The sequence below is a fragment of the Urtica dioica genome, chromosome 4 (genome assembly GCF_054948205.1).
Source record: "Urtica dioica subsp. dioica isolate 48M chromosome 4, U.dioica_male_clone48M_v1_H2, whole genome shotgun sequence".
Lineage (NCBI taxonomy): Eukaryota > Viridiplantae > Streptophyta > Magnoliopsida > Rosales > Urticaceae > Urtica > Urtica dioica.
Genome location: NC_142759.1, coordinates 15,210,046 through 15,229,967, shown reverse-complemented (window position 1 = coordinate 15,229,967; position 19,922 = coordinate 15,210,046). Strand labels below are relative to the sequence as shown.

Below are 19,922 nucleotides of genomic sequence, written 5' to 3'. Positions count from 1 at the left end.
AACATGATGTTTCATCAAACACAATGGATCTATTTTTGATGATCTTGGCGTTACGAATCCGTATGATTTGGAATCACTCAATTTCGAGTTCGTATGAGAAATATACGAATTTTTAAAGTTTTTATGCAAAAAAATTATTTGAAAGAAAATAAGAGAGAAAAAGTGACGAATTTGTTAATAAATAAGGGCAAATCAGAACTTAATTATTGCGACATAAGCCATTTGGCTATATCCTTAAAAAAATTCAAACGTAGACTAAAAACAAATTTCATCGTTTTATTTTGGTTATTTTGCTAAATGACACCTTACTTAGTTGCCACGTGGTACATTTAATTTGGGAATTGGGACTACGTTGCTTCTTTCCTATTGGTACTAAATGGCAGTTAGATTTAATATATATATATATATATATATATATATATATATATTTTTAATAATAGTTAGATTTAGTGTTTATTATATTATGTTGGTAAGGAATTTTAGAACAAATGTACCACGTGGCAACTAAGTAAGGTCAAACATTATACCTCACGTATTTCTTTAAGAAAAATAATATATATATATATATATATATATATATATATATATATATATATTTTCGTTGATGACAGCATGTGTGGGGAAGAGGGAGAGAAAACAGGGTCCCACTTCAGTCCAGCGCAACACGTAGCTATTATGACATTGTGCAATTGGCCCACTTTATTCATTTGCTTTAAGATTCCACATTAATTAACTCGAATTTTTCCTCAAAAAAAAAAAAAATTAACTCGAATTAAATCTGCTACACACAGGCACATTACATGGCCTCTCCGAAGTACCAATACATGGCATCATGCCACGTGGAAGTCGCTCAATAGTCTGCCATATATTTAGGCTACACGCGGGCACATTACATGGTCTCTCCACCAATACATGGCTTTTTTTTTTTTTTTTTTTTTTTTTTTTTCACTAAGGAGACAATGGGACTTCTTGCTATGTAGTTAACTTAAAATCGGAACTAACACGGTAGGAAGACTAGAAATGCTTAATTTCTTTATAAAATTGTAGTAGGGGTGAAACTGGATCGGTTCGGTTCGATTTTTGATATTTTTAGTATCCGAATCCGAATTTTTGGTTTTGAAAAACTCGGTCCAGTATCCGGTCCAATTTAGTCTAAAACTGAAATTCGGTTATCTGGTTTCTTAAATCCAGTATCCAGTCCAGTATCCAATTTTTAAAATTCGGTTATCCAATTTGTAAAATTTCAGATCCAGTTTAATATCCAGTTTTATAAAATGGATATCCAGTTTCTAAAATCCAAATCCGATTTGTAAAAATTCAAAAAACGAGTACAAACGACTCTTATAAAGCTCCAAAATGACAATACATAATCTAAAATGAGTAAAAAATAAAATTCAAAACGACACTCGTCTCCAACTACCTGCACATGTAATATATATTTAATATATATTTATTTTTAATATATATTTATTTTTAACTAAAAAAACCTCGGTTAAATAACCGATATCCAGATTTTCCCAAAATCAAATCCGATATCCGGTTCAGTTTTGTAAACCGGATCGGTTATCCGAATCCAAATTTCGATTAGCTGACGTGGCTCCAAATTTCGGTTTCGGTTCGGTTTGGATATCGGTTTTATTCGATTTTCGGTTCGGTTTTGTACGGCCCTAAATTGTAGAGAGTTTGAGCCTTTTATATTTTTGATGTGAATCGTTGAAGCCTAATAAATAAAACCTAGAATAATGATAGGCAGAACATTAGATTTTGATTGAACACTATTCACGACACTTGGAATATCCGTTCTAGTTAAACCAAAACAGAATTCCGATTCTGTTTCATTACTGGAATATAAGAAAATATTAATTCTATGTTCACTCACAGTGTATCGGAAACATATAATATGCGAGAGAAGATTAAAACAGACACTGCGTGGTACAAAAATATACATAATTACGAGCTAAATAATACATTTTTTATGGTTCACTTTCATCCCCTCATATATATATATATATATATATATATATATATATGTATATATATATATATACATGTCCTTATTTAAAATTTTGAAATTCAGAAGAAAAAAAAAATTAATGCCCATCAGATATGACAAATTTATGTTGTTGTGTAGATCTCATATTTTTATAATTGTATTCTGGACTCAAGTGGCACAGGAAGTCATTAGCGGCCAAAATTTCTACAATTCTATTGAGGTTATGACCGTGGGATCATAACAAAGTTTATTTACTGACACGTCAGTGTGCTAGGAATGGGTGAAACTGGATCGGTTCGGTTCGGTTTTTGACAGTTTTAGTATCCGAATCCGAATTTTCGGTTTTTAAAAACTCGGTCCAGTATCCGATCCAATTTAGTCTAAAACCGAAATTCGGTTATCCGAATATTCGGTTATCCGGTTTCTTAAATCCAGTATCCAGTCCAGTATCCAATTTTTAAAATTCGGTTATCCAATTTGTAAAATTTCAGATCCAGTTTAATATCCAGTTTTATAAAATGGATATCCAGTTTCTAAAATCCAAATCCGGTTTGTAAAGATTCAAAAAACGAGTACAAACGACTCTTATAAAGCTCCAAAATGACAATACATAATCTAAAACTGAGTAAAAAAATAAAATTCAAAAGGATACTCGTCTCCAACTACCTGCACATGTAAATATCATAATATATAATTAAAATTACTACCCTAATGATCATAATAAACCATACAACAATTGAATTTGTATGTTACCTTTATAGATCACATAATCAAGTTATAGTAGCAGTATGAGTTGATATATGAGAAGTTTGTTCAACTTGACCATCATGTGTTAATAATAGTGACATAAATTTGTTTTAATATATATTTATTTTTAATTAAAAAAAATCGGTTAAATATCCGATATCCAAATTTTTCCAAAATCAAATCCGATATCCGGTCCAGTTTTGTAAACCGGATCGGTTATCCGAATCCGAATTTCGGTTAGCTGACGTGGCTCCAAATTTCGGTTTCGGTTCGGTTTGGATATCGGTTTTATCCGATTTTCGGTTCGGTTTTGTACAGCCCTAGCTAGGATTGATCTGTAAGCCTATTTATAAAGGTATTTAGATTAGAAATAATGAGAGCACTTCATATGCAATTTTGGGGACAGAAAAGGGAAACAGACCAGGAAACAATAGAGGGTGTTTGAGAAAATACACGAACTTTTGTAAATTGATATTCAAACATAGTGAAACCCCAAAAGACAAGACGAGAAAAAAAAAAGTTTCAAATAAGAGATTCAACCAAAGATGGGATCGAGTGACAAAAGATGTGATCGAGTGACAAAAGTATAGGTGGATCGATTCGACGGAAAAAAAAGGGCTTCGCACTATGGAGACAACGAACTAACACTAACACAAGTAGAGGCATCCGGTGCGACAACTGTCCCACCAAATACCTCAAAAGTCGTACTTAATAGTTTATAAGCTGCGACATGTTGCACCTAATTTCGCACTTATTTTGCTGCTAAAATTCTTGAAATTGGCGGGTGATTTCATATTGGGTGCGACATGTCGCACCCAATATAATGGCGGGAAGCCTATTTGGTTCAACATGTCGCACCGAATAAGCTTCCCACCCACATATTGGGTGCGACATGACGCACCGAATAAGCTTCCCGCCATTATATTAGGTGCGACATGTCGCACCCAATATGTTATTTTAATTAAAAAAAATTTACAAATTTATATATTAGAAATTTAAATCAAAATTAATCTATAATTAAATAAATATTAATTAACAAAATTATAAATTAGAAATAATATTCTGAAAATAGAATTCTTATATAAATTAAACATACAAATTCAGTCTAATAAAAACGAAAAAGTCAACTCCTAATTTTTTCCTATACACCTTATCGATAGTAGAATTTCCTCTACCAATAAGTTGCCAAAACTTTGGGAACCGCTTCCTCGTCCTCATCCGCCGCTGCCTGACGCGCTGCTGCTCGTTCCGTCGCTTCCGTAAGGACGGTCTCGCAAGAAATCCATAGAACCCAGCATAGATCTTGGCGTCTGCTAATCTGTGCCACCTGGTTGCGGTGCAGGCTGAGGTTGAGGAGTTGTGAGAGGATGGTGGTGCATCTGGGACTGCGTGGGGAATGCGATCTGTTGCCGCATCTCCTGCAGCTCGGCTTGTTGGGCATCCATCTGAGCTCGCATCTCGTTAAGCAATGGATCGGTCTGAGATGACGAACTTGACGAGCCAATATCTAGCGCTTGAGCCACACCTAGCGATGACCTTGGGATCGAAGGCCCTATCACTACTTCCCAGTCTTTGCGTACCCCGAAAACTTCGCGCATCGCGTACTCCATTGCATCTTCTTGGGTGATCACGGTGTTTTGCTCATCCGCTTGTCGTAAAATATCTATCATCATGACGGTGACTTGATCCTTCACAAAAAAACCACAAAAATTTATCAGATAAGAATAATTTAAGTAATTAAATATAGTAAATAAAACAAGTTACTTACAAATTGCGATTTTGCGAATTCCATCGTCCACGATCCCTTAGCGTCATGGTGTTTTTCTGACCATATTGCTAAAGCTGAGCTCATACTCCCATCTTCATTTCCCTGCAATTTTTCAACATTAAAATAAGAATCACATATATATTGCAACTTAATATTATGCAACTTATGTTCCTCGAGCGATGACCAAAAACATTGAGCGACCCTTGTCTCGCCTTCGTCTTCTTCATCTTCGAATTTTCCCCGTTGCGGATAGACTTCGCCTGCGAGACATAAATTCATTAGAACCCTAAATAAAAATTCAACTATGCTCTGACGTGTCGAACATCTCTATTGCCTTCAACCAAGCTTCCTGGTTATAGCCCTCGAGAGTTTCGTTTCTAGTGAGATCCTTACTCCTGCAAAACGTCTTGAAGAAGAGCTGCGACAATCTCGACTTCTGGCCACATCGCACCCTCTTCGCATCGCGAATGATAGCCATATCAATCCCGTTGCGAATAGGATCTACTGATATAAGCTCGCTAGTGTCAAGATGAGCGTACACAAAGTTGTACTCGTTATGAATTGAGCTCATAAGAGCCACCACACTCTGAGCAGGCACGTGATTCTGGTTAGGGAGGTCAACGAGAATGGTACTGTTGATCAGGTTTCCTATGCGGTTTTGGAACATCCCGATCAATGAGTTTTGTTCCCTGACGTCTTGGAAGAACGCCTGTTGTGTCTGATCATAACGAACTATGTTCGCTCCAGGAGTCCCAACACCAGCTCTCGCGGAAACGAGGCCAGTCGTTGGTCCCCGCTTCCTCCTCGACATCTACGGGGGATCACGATCTCCTCATGATGGGTCCTGACCTGAAGAAGTCGACATCCTACAAAATGAATTGTAGTTAGTATTTATTATTCAATTAGTATTCGACCGTGGTTATTACATGGTGTTAGTCATTCATCGTCGTCACTCGATGTAATGTTAGTATCAACATCAACATCGTCTCCCTCAAAAAGTCGCATGCCTTATCTTCTTCATCCACTTCTTCATCATCGTCAACAACAGTAACAAGCTCGGCCATAGCGGTTTCGTGTCGGTGATTAAGACGGTCGATGTTTGACAATTCTATTGTCAACGGAATCGAGGCTAAAGTGATCAGGTCAACTTCAAGAATGTCCCATATCCCTCGATGATTGCATTCCTGAACGATTTTCCATTCGCGTCCCTTAACGAGATCTTGGATGTAAAACACTTGCTTCGCTTAAGTCGCGAGTATATACGGCTCTTTTGTAAACCAGTCTCTGGCGGTATACGAACTCGTTGCTCCGATGGTCTTATCAACGTGCACTATATGCCATGCATTGCACTTGTCACCATACCATATACATTTGAACAGTACGACACGATAATTATGTCTATAGTTCAGCACAATGACGTCTTCCATTCGACCGTAAAAATTGTACTCGTTCACAGGCACACAAATACCGTTGTTCTAGGTGATTCGTTGGTTATCACGACAACGAGTGATGAACGTCACGCCATTCACAAAGCAACTCGGATACTGATGAGCGATTTGCAAGGATCCGGTAGACAATGCGTAAAGCTCTTCGGACACGTCGAAACCACTAACTTTCATGTCATAAATCTGGATACGAAACAAAGCAAATGAAAATGTCATTAGCATTTTTAGTATGCTTTCAGCAAATGAATTATTTCATTTTACCTTTTTTGCAAACCAAATTTTGAATTCTTTTCTATGCATTGCTTCGATATCAGAATCTTCAGTTCCCGCACTTGAACTTCATCAACAGTTTTCCTGTCTTCGAGATACCTTGCAACAAATGTGAATGCCTCTTCTACAACGTACGATTCCGCAATAGAGCCTCCTGGCCTAGCTCTATTTTAGACAAAATGTTTTAACGTTCCAAGGTATCTCTCAACTGGGTACATCCATCGCATATGCACCGGACCGTCACACAACGCTTCATCTGGTAGATGAATTGCCACGTGAACCATGATCGTGAAAAAAGCTGGCGGGAATATCATCTCAAGCTTACACAAGATCTTAATGATGGAATCTAGTGCTTTTTCGAGATCTTCCACTCTTAGGGTTCTAGAACTTATCAACTTGAAAAAGTTGCAAATCTCAGAGATCGTCTTATGTATCAGTTTTGGCACAAAAGAGCAAATACCATCAGTCAACAGCCTCTGCAAGATCACATGACAATCGTGCGACTTCAAACCTCTGAGCTTCCCGTCAGCAGTCAAATTTTTCTTCAAATTTCCAGTGAGCCCGTCTGGGAATTTGGAATATCAGAGGACCTTGGTAAACCGCTGTCTCTGCTCAAGGGTTAACGTGTACGCTGCTGGTAGTTTGTACTATTCATTCATTTGTTGTCTAAAGTGCAGAGAAGTCTTGATTTTCAAGTCCGTCAACTCAAATCTCGACTTCTCCATATCATAGTTCTTCTTTTCCAAGCTGAGCATCGTCTCGAGAAGATTTTCGCACACGTTCTTTTCTATATGCATGACGTCCATCTTGTGTTTCAACTCCAACTCTGACCAATAAGACAACTCATAGAAGATGCTCTTTTTGGTCCAATTCATTCGCACTAAGCACGTTTTTGTTTATCAGTATATTTGCCAGTTGTCGTGCAAGAAACACTAGACAACTGATCGAGTATGTCTTGCTGAGTCTTGGCAGGTTTACAGCATTTCTCGTGGCGATCTACGTAGTGATCAGTGCTTTTTCTCAATCGGTGGGGCGTAGGCAAGGACGATGATCATAGTAGACGGTTTTGTTTCTGACTTTCATAGATGGCGTCTCGAGGTTGCACGTGGGGCATGCAAGATACCATTGGCCACTCCATCCCGACAAATACGATTGAGCCGGAAAGTCGTTTATCATCCATAAAAGCACGACACACAACCGAAAAACTTCATCATTCGCCCCATCTCGCACTTGGAACCAGTATCCCACAATTCTTTCATCTCTTCAACAACTGGCTGTAAGAACACATCCGTGTCTTTTCCAGGTGAGCTCAGCCCAAGTATCAGAAGCGTTAGCATTAGGTACTCATTTTTCATGCACAACCAAGGCAGCAAGTTGTACGCAACTAGTACAACGGGTCACATACTGTACGCTAAACTCATTTCCCCAAACGTGTTGAACCCATCAAAAGCTAGTCCCAGCCGTACGTTGCGAGGCTCTGCAGCAAAATCTGGATGTCTCTTGTCTAGATTCTTCCACGTCGAACCATCCACAGGATGTTGCAAAATGTCTTCTTCCTTGACACTATCTCATTCGTGCCACTGCATCTCAAGCGACAATCACTTCAATCGATCTTTCAAGGGAAAGTATTGCAATATCTTTTGTGATATATTCTTCCCGGATGGCTTCCATTTACTCTCATTGCAAACTGGGCACACTGCAACTTTCTCGAGATCTTTTCGAAATAACACATAATCGTTGATGCACGCGTCGATCTCTCGTATCCCATGCCGAAATGCTTCAGCTTCGTCCTGGCCTCGTAGTGTTTTTCCAGAATTCGGTTACTAATTAGATGAGACTTCCTCAAGAGCTGCAAAAATTCTGTGAACGACTTGTTCGTCCAATGGTTCGTGACTTTGATGTGCATCAATGAAACCAGGAACGACAAAGACGAAAACTCTTTGCATCCAGGGTACAATTCCGCTTCCAACTCGGCGAATAAATCTTTCACTTGCTCCTCTGCACGCACTTCGCTCGGGGTCGGATCCGTAAATTCGTCGAAGTTCTCGTGATCCATTATATCATGGAGAGCATCGTGCAATCCACCGACTCATCACTAGTTAGTTTCGCAGGCATCTTCTACTTGGGTAAGCACATGGCGTTCGCCGTGATGATACCATTCAGTGTATCCCGGGGTAAACCCCTTGTTAAAAAGGTGATTCTTTACGACGCCGATGTCGTGCCATCTCACGTTATTGCAAGACTTATAAGGACGACAATATTAACCATTTTCATTCGCGAGTCTGCTTGCAAGATGGATAAACTCGTTAACCCATGTTTTATACTGTAAACTCAATCGATTGTTCTCGGTAATCCAATCTCTACTTGGATTTGACATTCCGCTGAATGAGAGGGGAAATTGAGAGGTAAAAATGAATCGTTAGAATTCATTTTGTAAGAGTGAATTCACTAGTACAAAAAACATCATTAGGTGCGACTTTTTTCGCACCTAAAAGTCGAAAGTCGCACCCAATGATACCTTTAGGTGCGACTTTTTCGCACCCGAAAGTTCGCACCTAAAGGTGATGGTCATGACTTTTAGGTGCGGTTTTCCGCACCCAAATTCGCACCCATAAGTCAGAAAAGATGAGCGAAAAAGTCCGCGGGAAGGCCATTGGGTGCGACTTTTCGCACCCAAAGGCCTACCCGCCAAACCTTTGGGTGGGTGCGACTAGTCGTACCCATTGGCCTACCCGCCAAATTTGTGGGTGCGACAAGTCGCACCCAATGGCCTTCCCGCCAAACTATTGGGTGCAACAAGTCGCACCTTATAGCCTTCCCGCCATAATGTGACGGGGAATGTTGACCTTTGGGTGCGACTATTCGCACCCAAAGGTCTACCCGCTCAATTTTCGGGTGCGGATAGTCGCACCCGATAGTTTTTTTTTTTTAATTTTTTTTTGTTTATTATGCTTATAAATTCTATTATTATAATCAAATAATACTTACTAAATAGTTTATTAATTAGAAAAATCATTAATTAATATTCATAATAATAATAAAAACTAAACACTTGTTGTTCGATTACAATAATTATTATAATGTACGACAAATAATTAAAAAAAATGTTCATTCTTTTCCCTTTCCTTTTCCTCGGTTTGTAAACCACTCCTTGAATGTTTTACTCCTTCTTCCGCCAAATCTTCCTCCGGAACTGCTGCTACCTCCTCGTGCACTGCCGCTCGTACGCTCTCGCTGGAATTCTGCTGAAGCTGGCGGCGTCGTCTGAGCATCTGCCATTGAAACTGATGGCGGCGTTGTCTGATGCATAGGGTGCATTTGAGGCGACGGGTGCATTTGAGGCGACGGCGTCGTCTGAGGCATCCGTGGCAACATGCCGGGCGACATCTGAGGCATCTGTGGCATCGTGCCGGACGACATCTGAGGCAAGGGCGAAAACTGCTGTGTGAACGCGAACATTTGTCGCTGCATCTCCTTCATCTGCTGTTGTTGGGCTCGCCTCATCTCATCCATAGCGAGTTGTTGTACCGCCACCTGAGCTTGGAGCTCGCCAACCACTGGATCTGGAACGCGGCGCCGCGACGAGCCTGAGCCTGACGACGAGCTTTCGTCCTGAGCCTGAGCAATAGCCCAAGATGATCTCGGGACCGCTGGACCTATTCCAACATACCAATCTTGACGGTTCCCGAGAATTTATAGCATCGCATGCTCCTCTGCGTCGTCCTGGTTAAAGACTACGCCTTGCTCTTCTGTTTGTCAATGAGCAACCAAAACCAATCAATTTCACAAAAAATCATCTTTGAAATCCGAAACCCCCAAATTTGAATTTCGGAGCTCAAAAATCCAAAATCAACTCGAGGTCAAGAATCCTCACCTTGTTTTTGTGGAATTAGATTCTCCGGCGCTCTCTCACTCCTTCCCCGGTGGTCGCTCCTGGTCCGGCGTCCTCGTGACTCACGGCTGACAGCGTGGTGGGAGAAGAAAGGAAGAAGAATGGGAAAAGAGTTATGGTGGCGACGGAGTTAAGAGTGAGAGGGAGCCGACGAAGCTCGGAGTGGCGGCGGCGACGGAGCTCGGAGTATGGTGGTGGTCGGAGACTTTTTAAGAGAGAAATCGGAGAGAGAGAAGTTTAAACTTTGGCTCGGGTAAAATGAAAACCGAGCAGCACTTTAATTTATATAACCCTTTGAATTTGGGGTGCGACTTTGTCGCACCCAATGACACTTTCGGGTGCGACAGAGTCGCACCCAATGATCCTTTTGGGTGCGACAAAGTCGCACCTAGTGATATTTGTAAAAGAGGGGGAAAATTTGGCCGCTCAAAAATTTGGGACCTTTGGGTGCGACTTTTTCACCCAATGATATTTTTACCAAAAGCGGTTTTGGGTGCGACTAAGTCGCACCCAATAACTCGTTTCATTATTTTTGGGTGCGAAAATTCGCACCCAATGATATTTTTACCAAAAGCGGGGGAATTTGGCCGCTAAAAATATTTTCAGCCTATGGGTGCGACATAGTCGCACCCAATAGTTCTGAGAGACTTTTGGGTGCGAAAAGTCGCACCCAAAGTCAAAAAAATCAGAGAAAATTTTCGACGAGTTGTTTGACTTATGGGTGCGATAAGTCGCACCTGAAGGATTATTTGGTGCGACTTTTGGGTGCGAAAAGTCGCACCCGAATATCTGCCGCACCTGAAAACATTATTTGTAGTAGTGATTATTAGGAAATTGAGAGGTAAAAATGAATCGTTAGGATTCGTTTTGTAAGGAAATTGAGATGAAAAAAATGAATCGTTAGGATTTGAAATAGTCGAGAGCGAATTCGTAAGAGTGAAAGAGAAATTGTGAAAGACGTGTATTATTTTTTAAACGAAATTATTAGAATACGTTATTATATACAAATTCACTACTGATTTCATGAACGAGTTAACCAATTTCGAATAATTAGTTGATTTCGTTAAAATATGTTATCGAAAGAGTTAATTTTTTTACAAATACGTTTTATTCTACAAAAAATTCGGTAGAGTTTCCCCTATAATATTGACTTACCAAAATCTGCAATATAAAAAAAAACACATATATAACCAATCAGGACTGTCCTATCAACATATTAAATACTAAACCGAGCCTCCGTGGTTCGGTCGCAATAAATTTTCAATAAATTAAAATTAAATTTAACATGTTACTAATTCATTTTAAAACATATTCATATATATTACTAATTAATCTAACTAAACATGTTACTAATTAATTAATTAACCAAATTTTATACAAATTGCAATCAAATTAAACAAAACATGTTACAATTACTTGAAATTACACTAAACATGTTACTAATTAATTTAGTATTTACTTTTAACTTAATTCGTCTAATCTAACATGTTTCATATTTATAATCAAACTAAATATATAAGTTACTTTTAATTTAATTTAACTAATCCAACATGTTACTATTTAATTTTAGAACATATTACATATTAAATAATCTAAAAATGTTACTAATTACAAATATCAACTAACCTTCACCGAGGCGACGACGAGACGAGGATGAGCTGCGAGGCAATGAGCTACCACGCGGGGTTGTGAATGACCGGGATACAGGGAAAAAGTGAGAGAGTGAGTGAGAGAGTGAGACTTACATTGGGCTGCGGCGAGGTCGGGGACGGGTTGTGGCGAGGTCCGAGACAGGTTGGACTCACTGCTTCGGGCGGCTGCGAGCGGAGCTGGGCCGAGGAGGGCTGGGCCGGGGGCTGGGACGTCCGTCGGGCCGAGGGGTGGGTTGGGCGGCCCGAGGGGAGATCGAGGGGGCTGAGGGAAGGGGCGGGCCGATGAGGGCTGGGCCGGGGGTTGGGACGTCCGTCGGGCCGATGGGAGGGTTGGGCGGCGGCGTTGGGCGGAGAGATATAGTGAGATTGAGAGAGATGGTGAGACAGAGATAGAGGGGCTTACCGGAATCGGCCGAGGAGGGCTCGCCGGAGGAGGACGTCCGTCGGGGGGGGAGGAGAAGATCGAGGGGGCCGAAGGGAGGGCCAGGCCGAGGGGGCTGGGGCGAGGAGGCTGGGCCGACGGGGTTGGGCGAGGGAGCTGGGCCGAGGTCGCCGGAGAGGGAGTTGCAAAGAGAGTGAGAGAGGGAGTTGCAAAAAGAGAGAGAAATCGGGCGAGAAAGAAGAGGGCTCGGGTATTTATAATACCCTAAACCTATTCGGTGCGATGCCGTCACACCCGGCTTTGCACCGAATATGAAATCACACATCGAAAAAATTTTGGGGGGATTTTTTAGAACATTCCAAATTTTGAAACCTTTAGGTGTGACAGTCGTCGCACCTAAAGGTATTAGGTGCGACAAAAATCGCACATAAAGGTATTCGGTGCAACGAAATCATATCCGGTGCGACTGTGTCGTACCGAATACCACTTAAATTCAACGAAATATTTAGTTATCTGATGCGACATGTCGCACCTACTATGTACTTAGGTGCGACACGTCGCACCTAATACCCTTACATATCAGAAAATTGAATTTGTAGTAGTTTAAAGATGTGATGGTCCAAATGAAAATTGTGATGACTTTAGGCAGCAAATTTATATCTACATGATGAGATGTCAAAGGAAGAGAATACATACATGAAAGAGCTCACCTCGTAGATATAAATTTGTGCAAAGTCTCAAAAGAGACATTGCAACCAAATTTTTGCTCAAATATGAACTACATGACGAATTCTCTGCCTAATTAAATCAACCTCAAAGGAAAGCTCTTCGGATTCAAGGTGTACGAGGATGTATCTGTTGATTACGATCTTGATAATTTCAATAATATTGTCATTGACCTAGAGAACATCAGGATGAAAATCAAAGGCGTGATCAAGCGATCACGATCCTCTATGCTCTACCGAAATCTTTCAGTGATTTCATAGATGTAATAAAATATGCAAGAGAGTCTCTATCCCTTGAAGAAGTTCAAAGTGCCTTGAAGTCAAAGGAACTCGATGGAAGGTAAATCAAGAAACCTTCCTGGGAGGTATTACTAACACGAGGAATGCCTAACAAGAGAAATTTTAAGCACATGGAAAAAAATCTCTCAAAGTCAAGAGAAACTAACATTAAGAAAAAATTATTTTCAAGTGATATCATTGTCACAAGAATGATCACATCAAACGATATTTTCCCTAAAAGAAACAAGGATATAGAGGTGGCCATTATGATAAGACATATGAGAGTGCATAAGCCATGATGGTCTCAGAACAAGATCTAATCAAAGAATGGGTCTTGAGCGATATATGTACTTTCTACATGACTAATCTTCTCAAGGTATGATCCGAAGATTTTGAGTCTATTGATGGAAGATTGGTCATGATGGGGAGCAAGAATACACGCAAGGCGATAAACACGATCAGGCAATTTCTTAAGGAAGTCAATTATGTTCCTAAATTAAAAATAAATTTATTCTCTTTAAGTACATGTATTAATCACAAATATGTTTATAAATTTGTTAAAGAGAAGTCATATCCAGTTTTTTTTTTTGGAAGTTTCTATAAATAAAATCATGTGATAACTTATAAGGGAGAAATGAGAAATTACAAACGTTGATATTCAATTGAATTGTACTAAATTATTATTATTATATTTGTTATGTCATCATTTTTCAAAAGTGAAAAACGACACTCTTAACTAAAAATGACAAGAAAGTGGAGAAATAACAAAGTCCACCAACTCATGACCACCAGCCCAATTATGAGGCTTAGAGGCGGACCCCGACCATGACAAGTATCTCAAACCCCACCACGGGACTCAACCCCGGCAAATATCTCCACTCCACCACAGGACTCGACCCCGACAAGGGTCTCAGCCCCACCAAGGGACTCGGCCTCGCCAAAAGATCTCAGCCCCACCAAAGGTCAGTCTCATACCCCAACAAGGGACTTTCAACCCAACAAAAGGTCAGTCTCAAGGGACTTTTAGCCCCAGTCTCAGATCCCATCAAGAGATTTTCAGCCCTATTCATAGATTCGATTAAGGGATTTTTTTTAACCAAGTTCGGCCAGCAACCTCAATAACTCTTGGGGCCCAAGATTCAAGGTTCAAAACCCCTATAAATACCACTTACCTTCCAAAGAAAAATGGGAAGAATTTTGCGAGAAACTAAATTCTCTCCATCTTTCTCTCACTCTCTCTAAATTTCTCTCAACATATACCTGCAAAATAATGCTAAAATTACTCCACATCTCTCAAGTTTGATTATAAAATAAACACAAAAAAATAACAATTTTCTTTCTTTCTCAATTATAATTTCCTACTTCATTACTTCATCTCTCCTAATAAAGAGAAACTCTCTCACCTCAAAACACAAAAAAGAATGATCTACTTCATTTCTCTATAGAATTGAAGAAGAAATATTCTTTTTATCTACTCTCATATTTCTTTTCACAAACAAAGACTAAAATTATGCCACATTACATTTCATCTAAAAACGTATCCAAGAACTTGAAAAATCTCTAATTCTCATGTTCTTCATTTAATAAGATGAACAATCCATTATATATCACTTTATGTGACTTCTCTTTCAGCTAAGAAAAATGAAAAATACGGTGAATCACACCATTCACCTCAATTTCATAGGAACTCCATCACGGTCGTAACAATATGAGATATTTGAATCTCGTTACCCGAGATCGATACACATCACAAGCTTGCACTACCGACACGCGTCTCCTAAATTTTATCCGATGAATCACATTAACAATACAAATTACATTTGAATTTTACAGAACTTAATAAAATTAGTAAAACAAAGTTAACAAACTAGAGCTCAATAATAAACTTGTTTACCAAGCTTGTAACGAAATTAGGACGACGAAGAATGGAGTTGGCAATATTGGAAAATACTAGGGATGGCAACGGGTACGGGTAAAGCTGGGTACACCTATTCCGTTACCCGTACCCGCTATAATTTTTTACCCGTTACCCGGACCCGTTTACCCGGATTTTGAGACGGGCCGGATAACGGGGATACCCGCCTGGTAAGCGGGTTAAAAATATTGGACCCGTTACACGTTTACCTGGTTTAAAAAAATGGTAGCGGGTCGGGTAGACCCGCTTACCCGTTTATAAAATAAAAATCCATCAACAATATAAAGTTTAAAAATAATAAAATTTATGTGAAAAATATCAAAATACTACTACAATATAAAGAACATTAACATTCAAAATAAATAAATAAAAATACAAAAGAAGTCTTCATTGCAAATTGATCATTTTCATTGTAAATTTGGTCATCTTCATTGCAACATATTAAAATTTGTTATCTTTTTAAATATTTAAAAGTTAACGGGTCGGATTCCGGGTAACCGGGTACGGGATGACTATTCCGTTACCCGTACCTGGACCCGTTAAAACCCTAACGGGTATTACCCGTTTACCTAAAAAGACGGATATTACCCGACCCGAATAAATCGGGTAACGGGCCGAAACGCGGGTAATGGGACAAATTGGCATCCCTACCGAATACCAGAGAGAGGTAGATAGATCGAAGAAGGACACGTGGTGGTGAAGCGAAAAGTGAAAAAAAGAAAAGAGTACGACACTGAGTGGCCAATCAATCACTTAATGCCCTTTTCTTCTCTCTTTCCATGATTCACTTCAACAATAAATCCTCTTACACGTGTCAGCCTCACACCTGTCCCTTCTCTTTTTCCCCTTATTTTATCCTAATCGAAATTCATTCCCTCTCTCCCTCTCATCAGAACAGAAAAAGAAAAGAAATTAATTCCCTCTCTTTCTTTTTTTTTTTTCTCTCTCTCTCTCTCGGCGGATGTGAGCGACGAAAACGCCTTGACATGGAAACTTCGCCGGAAGACGAGCTTTTCGACCGAGTTGATTCAGCTAATTCCTCCGTTTTCACGGCCGAGGAATTGCGGAGCTCGTCCAGCTCAGGCGGAGCGTCCATGACCAGCACGAGCTCCGGCGAAATACCGGCGCCAGCAGCGGAGATCGGGGCGGCGAGGCAAAAGTGCGTCGGAAGAAACAACGCGGCGGTGAGCTGGGGATTTAAGTCGGTGATCGGACGGCGGAAAGAGATGGAGGACGCGGTGGCGGTGGCGCCGGATTTCATTTCGCGGCCGTGCGATCACGTAGGAGGCTGTACGGCTCCGGGATCCAGAACTTCCGGCGAGGTTTCGCCGATTCATTTCTTCGGAGTCTACGACGGTCACGGAGGTTCTCAGGTACTCAAGCAAACACTTGATCTGTTATTATTTTAATAATAATATTTTGAATTTGAGAGTAGACTTCAAGGTTAGGTAAGTCGACAAGATTAAAATTGTACCGGCAAAAAAGACGGTGTGTCTTCTTGCTTGCAAATTAAAAAAATGGTTATTTTAGACTAAATAATCGTTATCTTTCTGATGGATTGATAATTTGATAATAGTTTTCCTCTTTCGAGTGGGATTGAAAGGAACGTGACAGTGGGTACGAGTTTTTATTTTATTTTGGTTTAAAGTTTAAACAAAAGAAATAATGAAAGTTGTTTTGGCAAGTTACGATTGGTTCTTAGGTATATAGTCCCAAAGTCACAAGTAAGTGAAACGTTTCGTGTCCCGAGTGGTCCACGAGTGTTGGTTTTGGACATTCGGTGGAGAGAGAGCGAGTACAACTTCTTGGCTGTTGGATCGACCTCATCGAAGGGTCGAGCGTGACCGTCCTTTGAGTCACTAGAATTTGTCTTCGACACGTGTCTTTAGGACAACGCAATTCCGTTCGTTAACAATTGTAATTAACTTGGGCTTTGCTCGCGTCACGTGGCGGTCACCAACTTTCGTCACGGAAGCCTCGCCAGTCACAATTCCCCAGTGGGACCCACAGTAGTATTCAAGTATTCCATTTGTTCTTCTTCGCTATGTATACATATATATATATCATCATCACATGCTGACGAAACCTTTATTGAAAGCTCTTAGTTTAGTGTAAAACGATAATTATTAGAGCGCTACCTAAATAAAATCTCTGATTATGACGATCAAGAAGTGGTCCTTTTCCGCTTTTGTTGGAAGAAACATACAAGTCTTTTGCGTTGGGACCACATTGCAAGGTGAGTCACCAAACAATGCTTTCTAACATTCAATTCATTTTATTTAATTCTTCCACACAAAAAAACAAAACAAAAAAACAAAAACATAAAAACTTACCGTGGTTGATTTTTCTATTTTTTTTTTCCAAATTTTTAATCAGGGGTTTTTATCTGCATACTATATTTTAGATTACCGATTTTTATATATATTTTTTTTAAATAGCAAAGTTGACACGAGAGTTTTATGTTTCACGTGTAATAATAGTATAGTGCGTGAGTAAAGAATAGAGAGGTAGTTGGTAATGTTGTCGTTACAAATGTTTTATAGAAATAATTGTAAATTGATTGCTAGGATACAGCTGTTTTGTGTTTATTATTTAATGGACACACACACACCAATTCCTTTGCATTGGATGCTCTGACGAGTCACTTTTATTTTTCTTATTGCCATTTGTTGCTGGTAGACATGACATGATAGTCCATTTATCTGGAACATGAGGTTATAATCTTTCCTTTTATCTCAATTCTCAACACTCCGAGATATTATTCATCGCTCGGTTGGTTGAATTATTGTTGATGACACACATGAACATATATACACGATCACACAATTGGTCTCTACTTTTTGCTGTTTGGAGTAAGTTAAAAGGAAAGAATAATGTTACTAGAGGCCTTGCTTTCCAAAAAAAAATTGAGTGATTAATTATGAGCACATGAAAATTGGTTGGTTTGTTGAGGTGGCGAAATTCTGCTCCGAGCGAATGCACAGTGTGATAGCAGAAGAGTGGAGTAGAGAGAGCGATCATGGCGGCTCTGAATGGCAGAGGAAATGGGAGACAGCTTTGTCTGTCGGGTTTCAGAAAGTGGACAATAACGTCCTCACCGAATCGGTGGCGCCGGAGATGGTTGGATCGACCGCCGTGGTCGCGCTTCTCTCCGGCTGCCAGATCATCACCTCGAATTGCGGAGACTCCAGAGCCGTTCTTTGCCGTGGGACACAAACAATCCCCTTGACCGTTGATCAGAAGGTTATAACCGAACTCTGTTTTCTTTCTTTCTTTTCTTAAAGGCTGAGCTTTGTGTTCAGTTCAGGGACAGCGTAATGAATAAAAAAAGGTGTCATAGATAGATGTTGATATTGATTTTTTGGCATGAGACTAAACAAGAAAATGGTTCATCGTCACACAGCCCGATAGAGAAGACGAGCTGAAGAGAATCGAAGATGGGGGAGGGAGAGTCATTAACTGGAATGGCTCTAGAGTCTTTGGAGTTCTTGCCATGTCCAGAGCTATAGGTTTTCCTCTCTCTACCCTTTCCAATTTTTTTTTTTTTTTTTTTTTTTGGAGCACCAAGTGAAAATAGGATGGAAGGATATACTAGTGTACTGTGATTAGCACTAGAAACTAACACTTCAAATTAAACAATGATATAACCCACCATGCTTTATGCTATGAGTCTATGAATTAGTCATATTATATTTACATGACAGTGGAACCAATTTTTCATTTCTGGTAGCTTGGTTTAGTCCCCAAATTTGAATATTACTTGCTATAAATCCGTAACTTGTGTTTAAGGGGCTGTGTTCATCGTATGATATCTAACAGGGGACAGATATCTAAGACCGTGGATAATACCAGAACCCGAGATTACGTTCATGACCAGGAGCGACGACGACGAGTGCTTGATTTTGGCGAGCGACGGTCTTTGGGACGTGATGAGCAACGACGAAGTAGGAGAGATCGCGCGTCACATCTTGAGAAGACGCCGAAGATTCTTGCTGAATAGCACTGCCACGGAAGACCAGGTATCTCCGGCGCAGTTCGTCGCTGACAACCTCACCGAGATTGCTTACGGAAAGAACAGCTCCGACAACATTTCCATCGTCGTCGTTGATCTCAAGTCCAAGAAAAGACGCCAGCCAAGGCAATAGAATGTGTGTTGTCAAAGAAGAAGAAGAAACTCTTCTGAAACGTTCTCAAATCCAGTTTTCACCTTTCTCTTGGATCAAAAGGTGAAGGGAAAGGAGTGAGAACTATGTTTGGTTGCCGTTTTCTAACATGTACAGACCTGTTAACTAACAAAAAGAATTGGTTTGATACCAACAACAAGAAGAAGAACAGAAGATGAAGATGATGATTAGATATCAATCCTTAATCTTTAATTGGCTTTAGTCTAACCAAGAAAAAGAAAAGAAAAGAAAAAGAAGGCAGGATGTTTCTATTTTTAAAAGTTCTGTTTGTATTTTTCTATTATCATTTGTGGTATTATTTCCCCTTATATTCGCCGCATGATATAATTTCTGCAAGTAATCTTTCACCACAAAATCCTGCGCTGTAACAAGCCTAAAAATATACATTGCCTTGAGGATTATAATTGAGTTTTAAGAAATTAAAAGCTTTAAACATATCGTAATTGATCGTGTCTCAACCTGTAAGAATATTCTTTTGATTTCTTTGTTTTTGTTGTTCCTTGACCATAAAGCAACGAAAAATATAATTGCTCGATATTACATTCTTATTGACGGTCGAAATTCAGCAACAAGGAAAACTCAATTGGCAGTTGAAATCAAACGTTTAAATAACAAATGCTACACAAAATGAGTAATGTTAAACGCAAAATGTAACTACATACTCTTTGAG

The 19,922-nt window shown here is 39.8% G+C and overlaps 1 protein-coding gene across 1 annotated transcript; it reads left to right on the top strand.

Moving 5' to 3' along the window:
• The first annotated feature begins 15,940 nt into the window (after positions 1–15,940).
• Positions 15,941–19,560, top strand: LOC149400771 (putative protein phosphatase 2C 6). The gene is made up of 4 exons (XM_089613629.1): positions 15,941–16,441; positions 18,021–18,311; positions 18,472–18,577; positions 18,888–19,560. The coding sequence occupies exons 1-4, from the start codon at positions 16,055–16,057 to the stop codon at positions 19,211–19,213; spliced, it is 1,110 nt and encodes a 369-aa protein (XP_089469755.1). The 5' UTR covers positions 15,941–16,054; the 3' UTR covers positions 19,214–19,560.
• The last annotated feature ends 362 nt before the right edge of the window (positions 19,561–19,922 follow it).

What these genes read in the sequence shown, in the direction of transcription:
- LOC149400771 (XM_089613629.1), top strand. Translation starts at nt 16,055, where the DNA reads ATGGAAACTTCGCCGGAAGACGAGCTTTTCGACCGAGTTGATTCAGCT. An exon ending in ACGGTCACGGAGGTTCTCAG is followed by an intron (nt 16,442 to 18,020) that starts GTACTCAAGCAA and finishes TGGTTTGTTGAG; the next exon opens with GTGGCGAAATTCTGCTCCGA. An exon ending in TGCCATGTCCAGAGCTATAG is followed by an intron (nt 18,578 to 18,887) that starts GTTTTCCTCTCT and finishes GATATCTAACAG; the next exon opens with GGGACAGATATCTAAGACCG.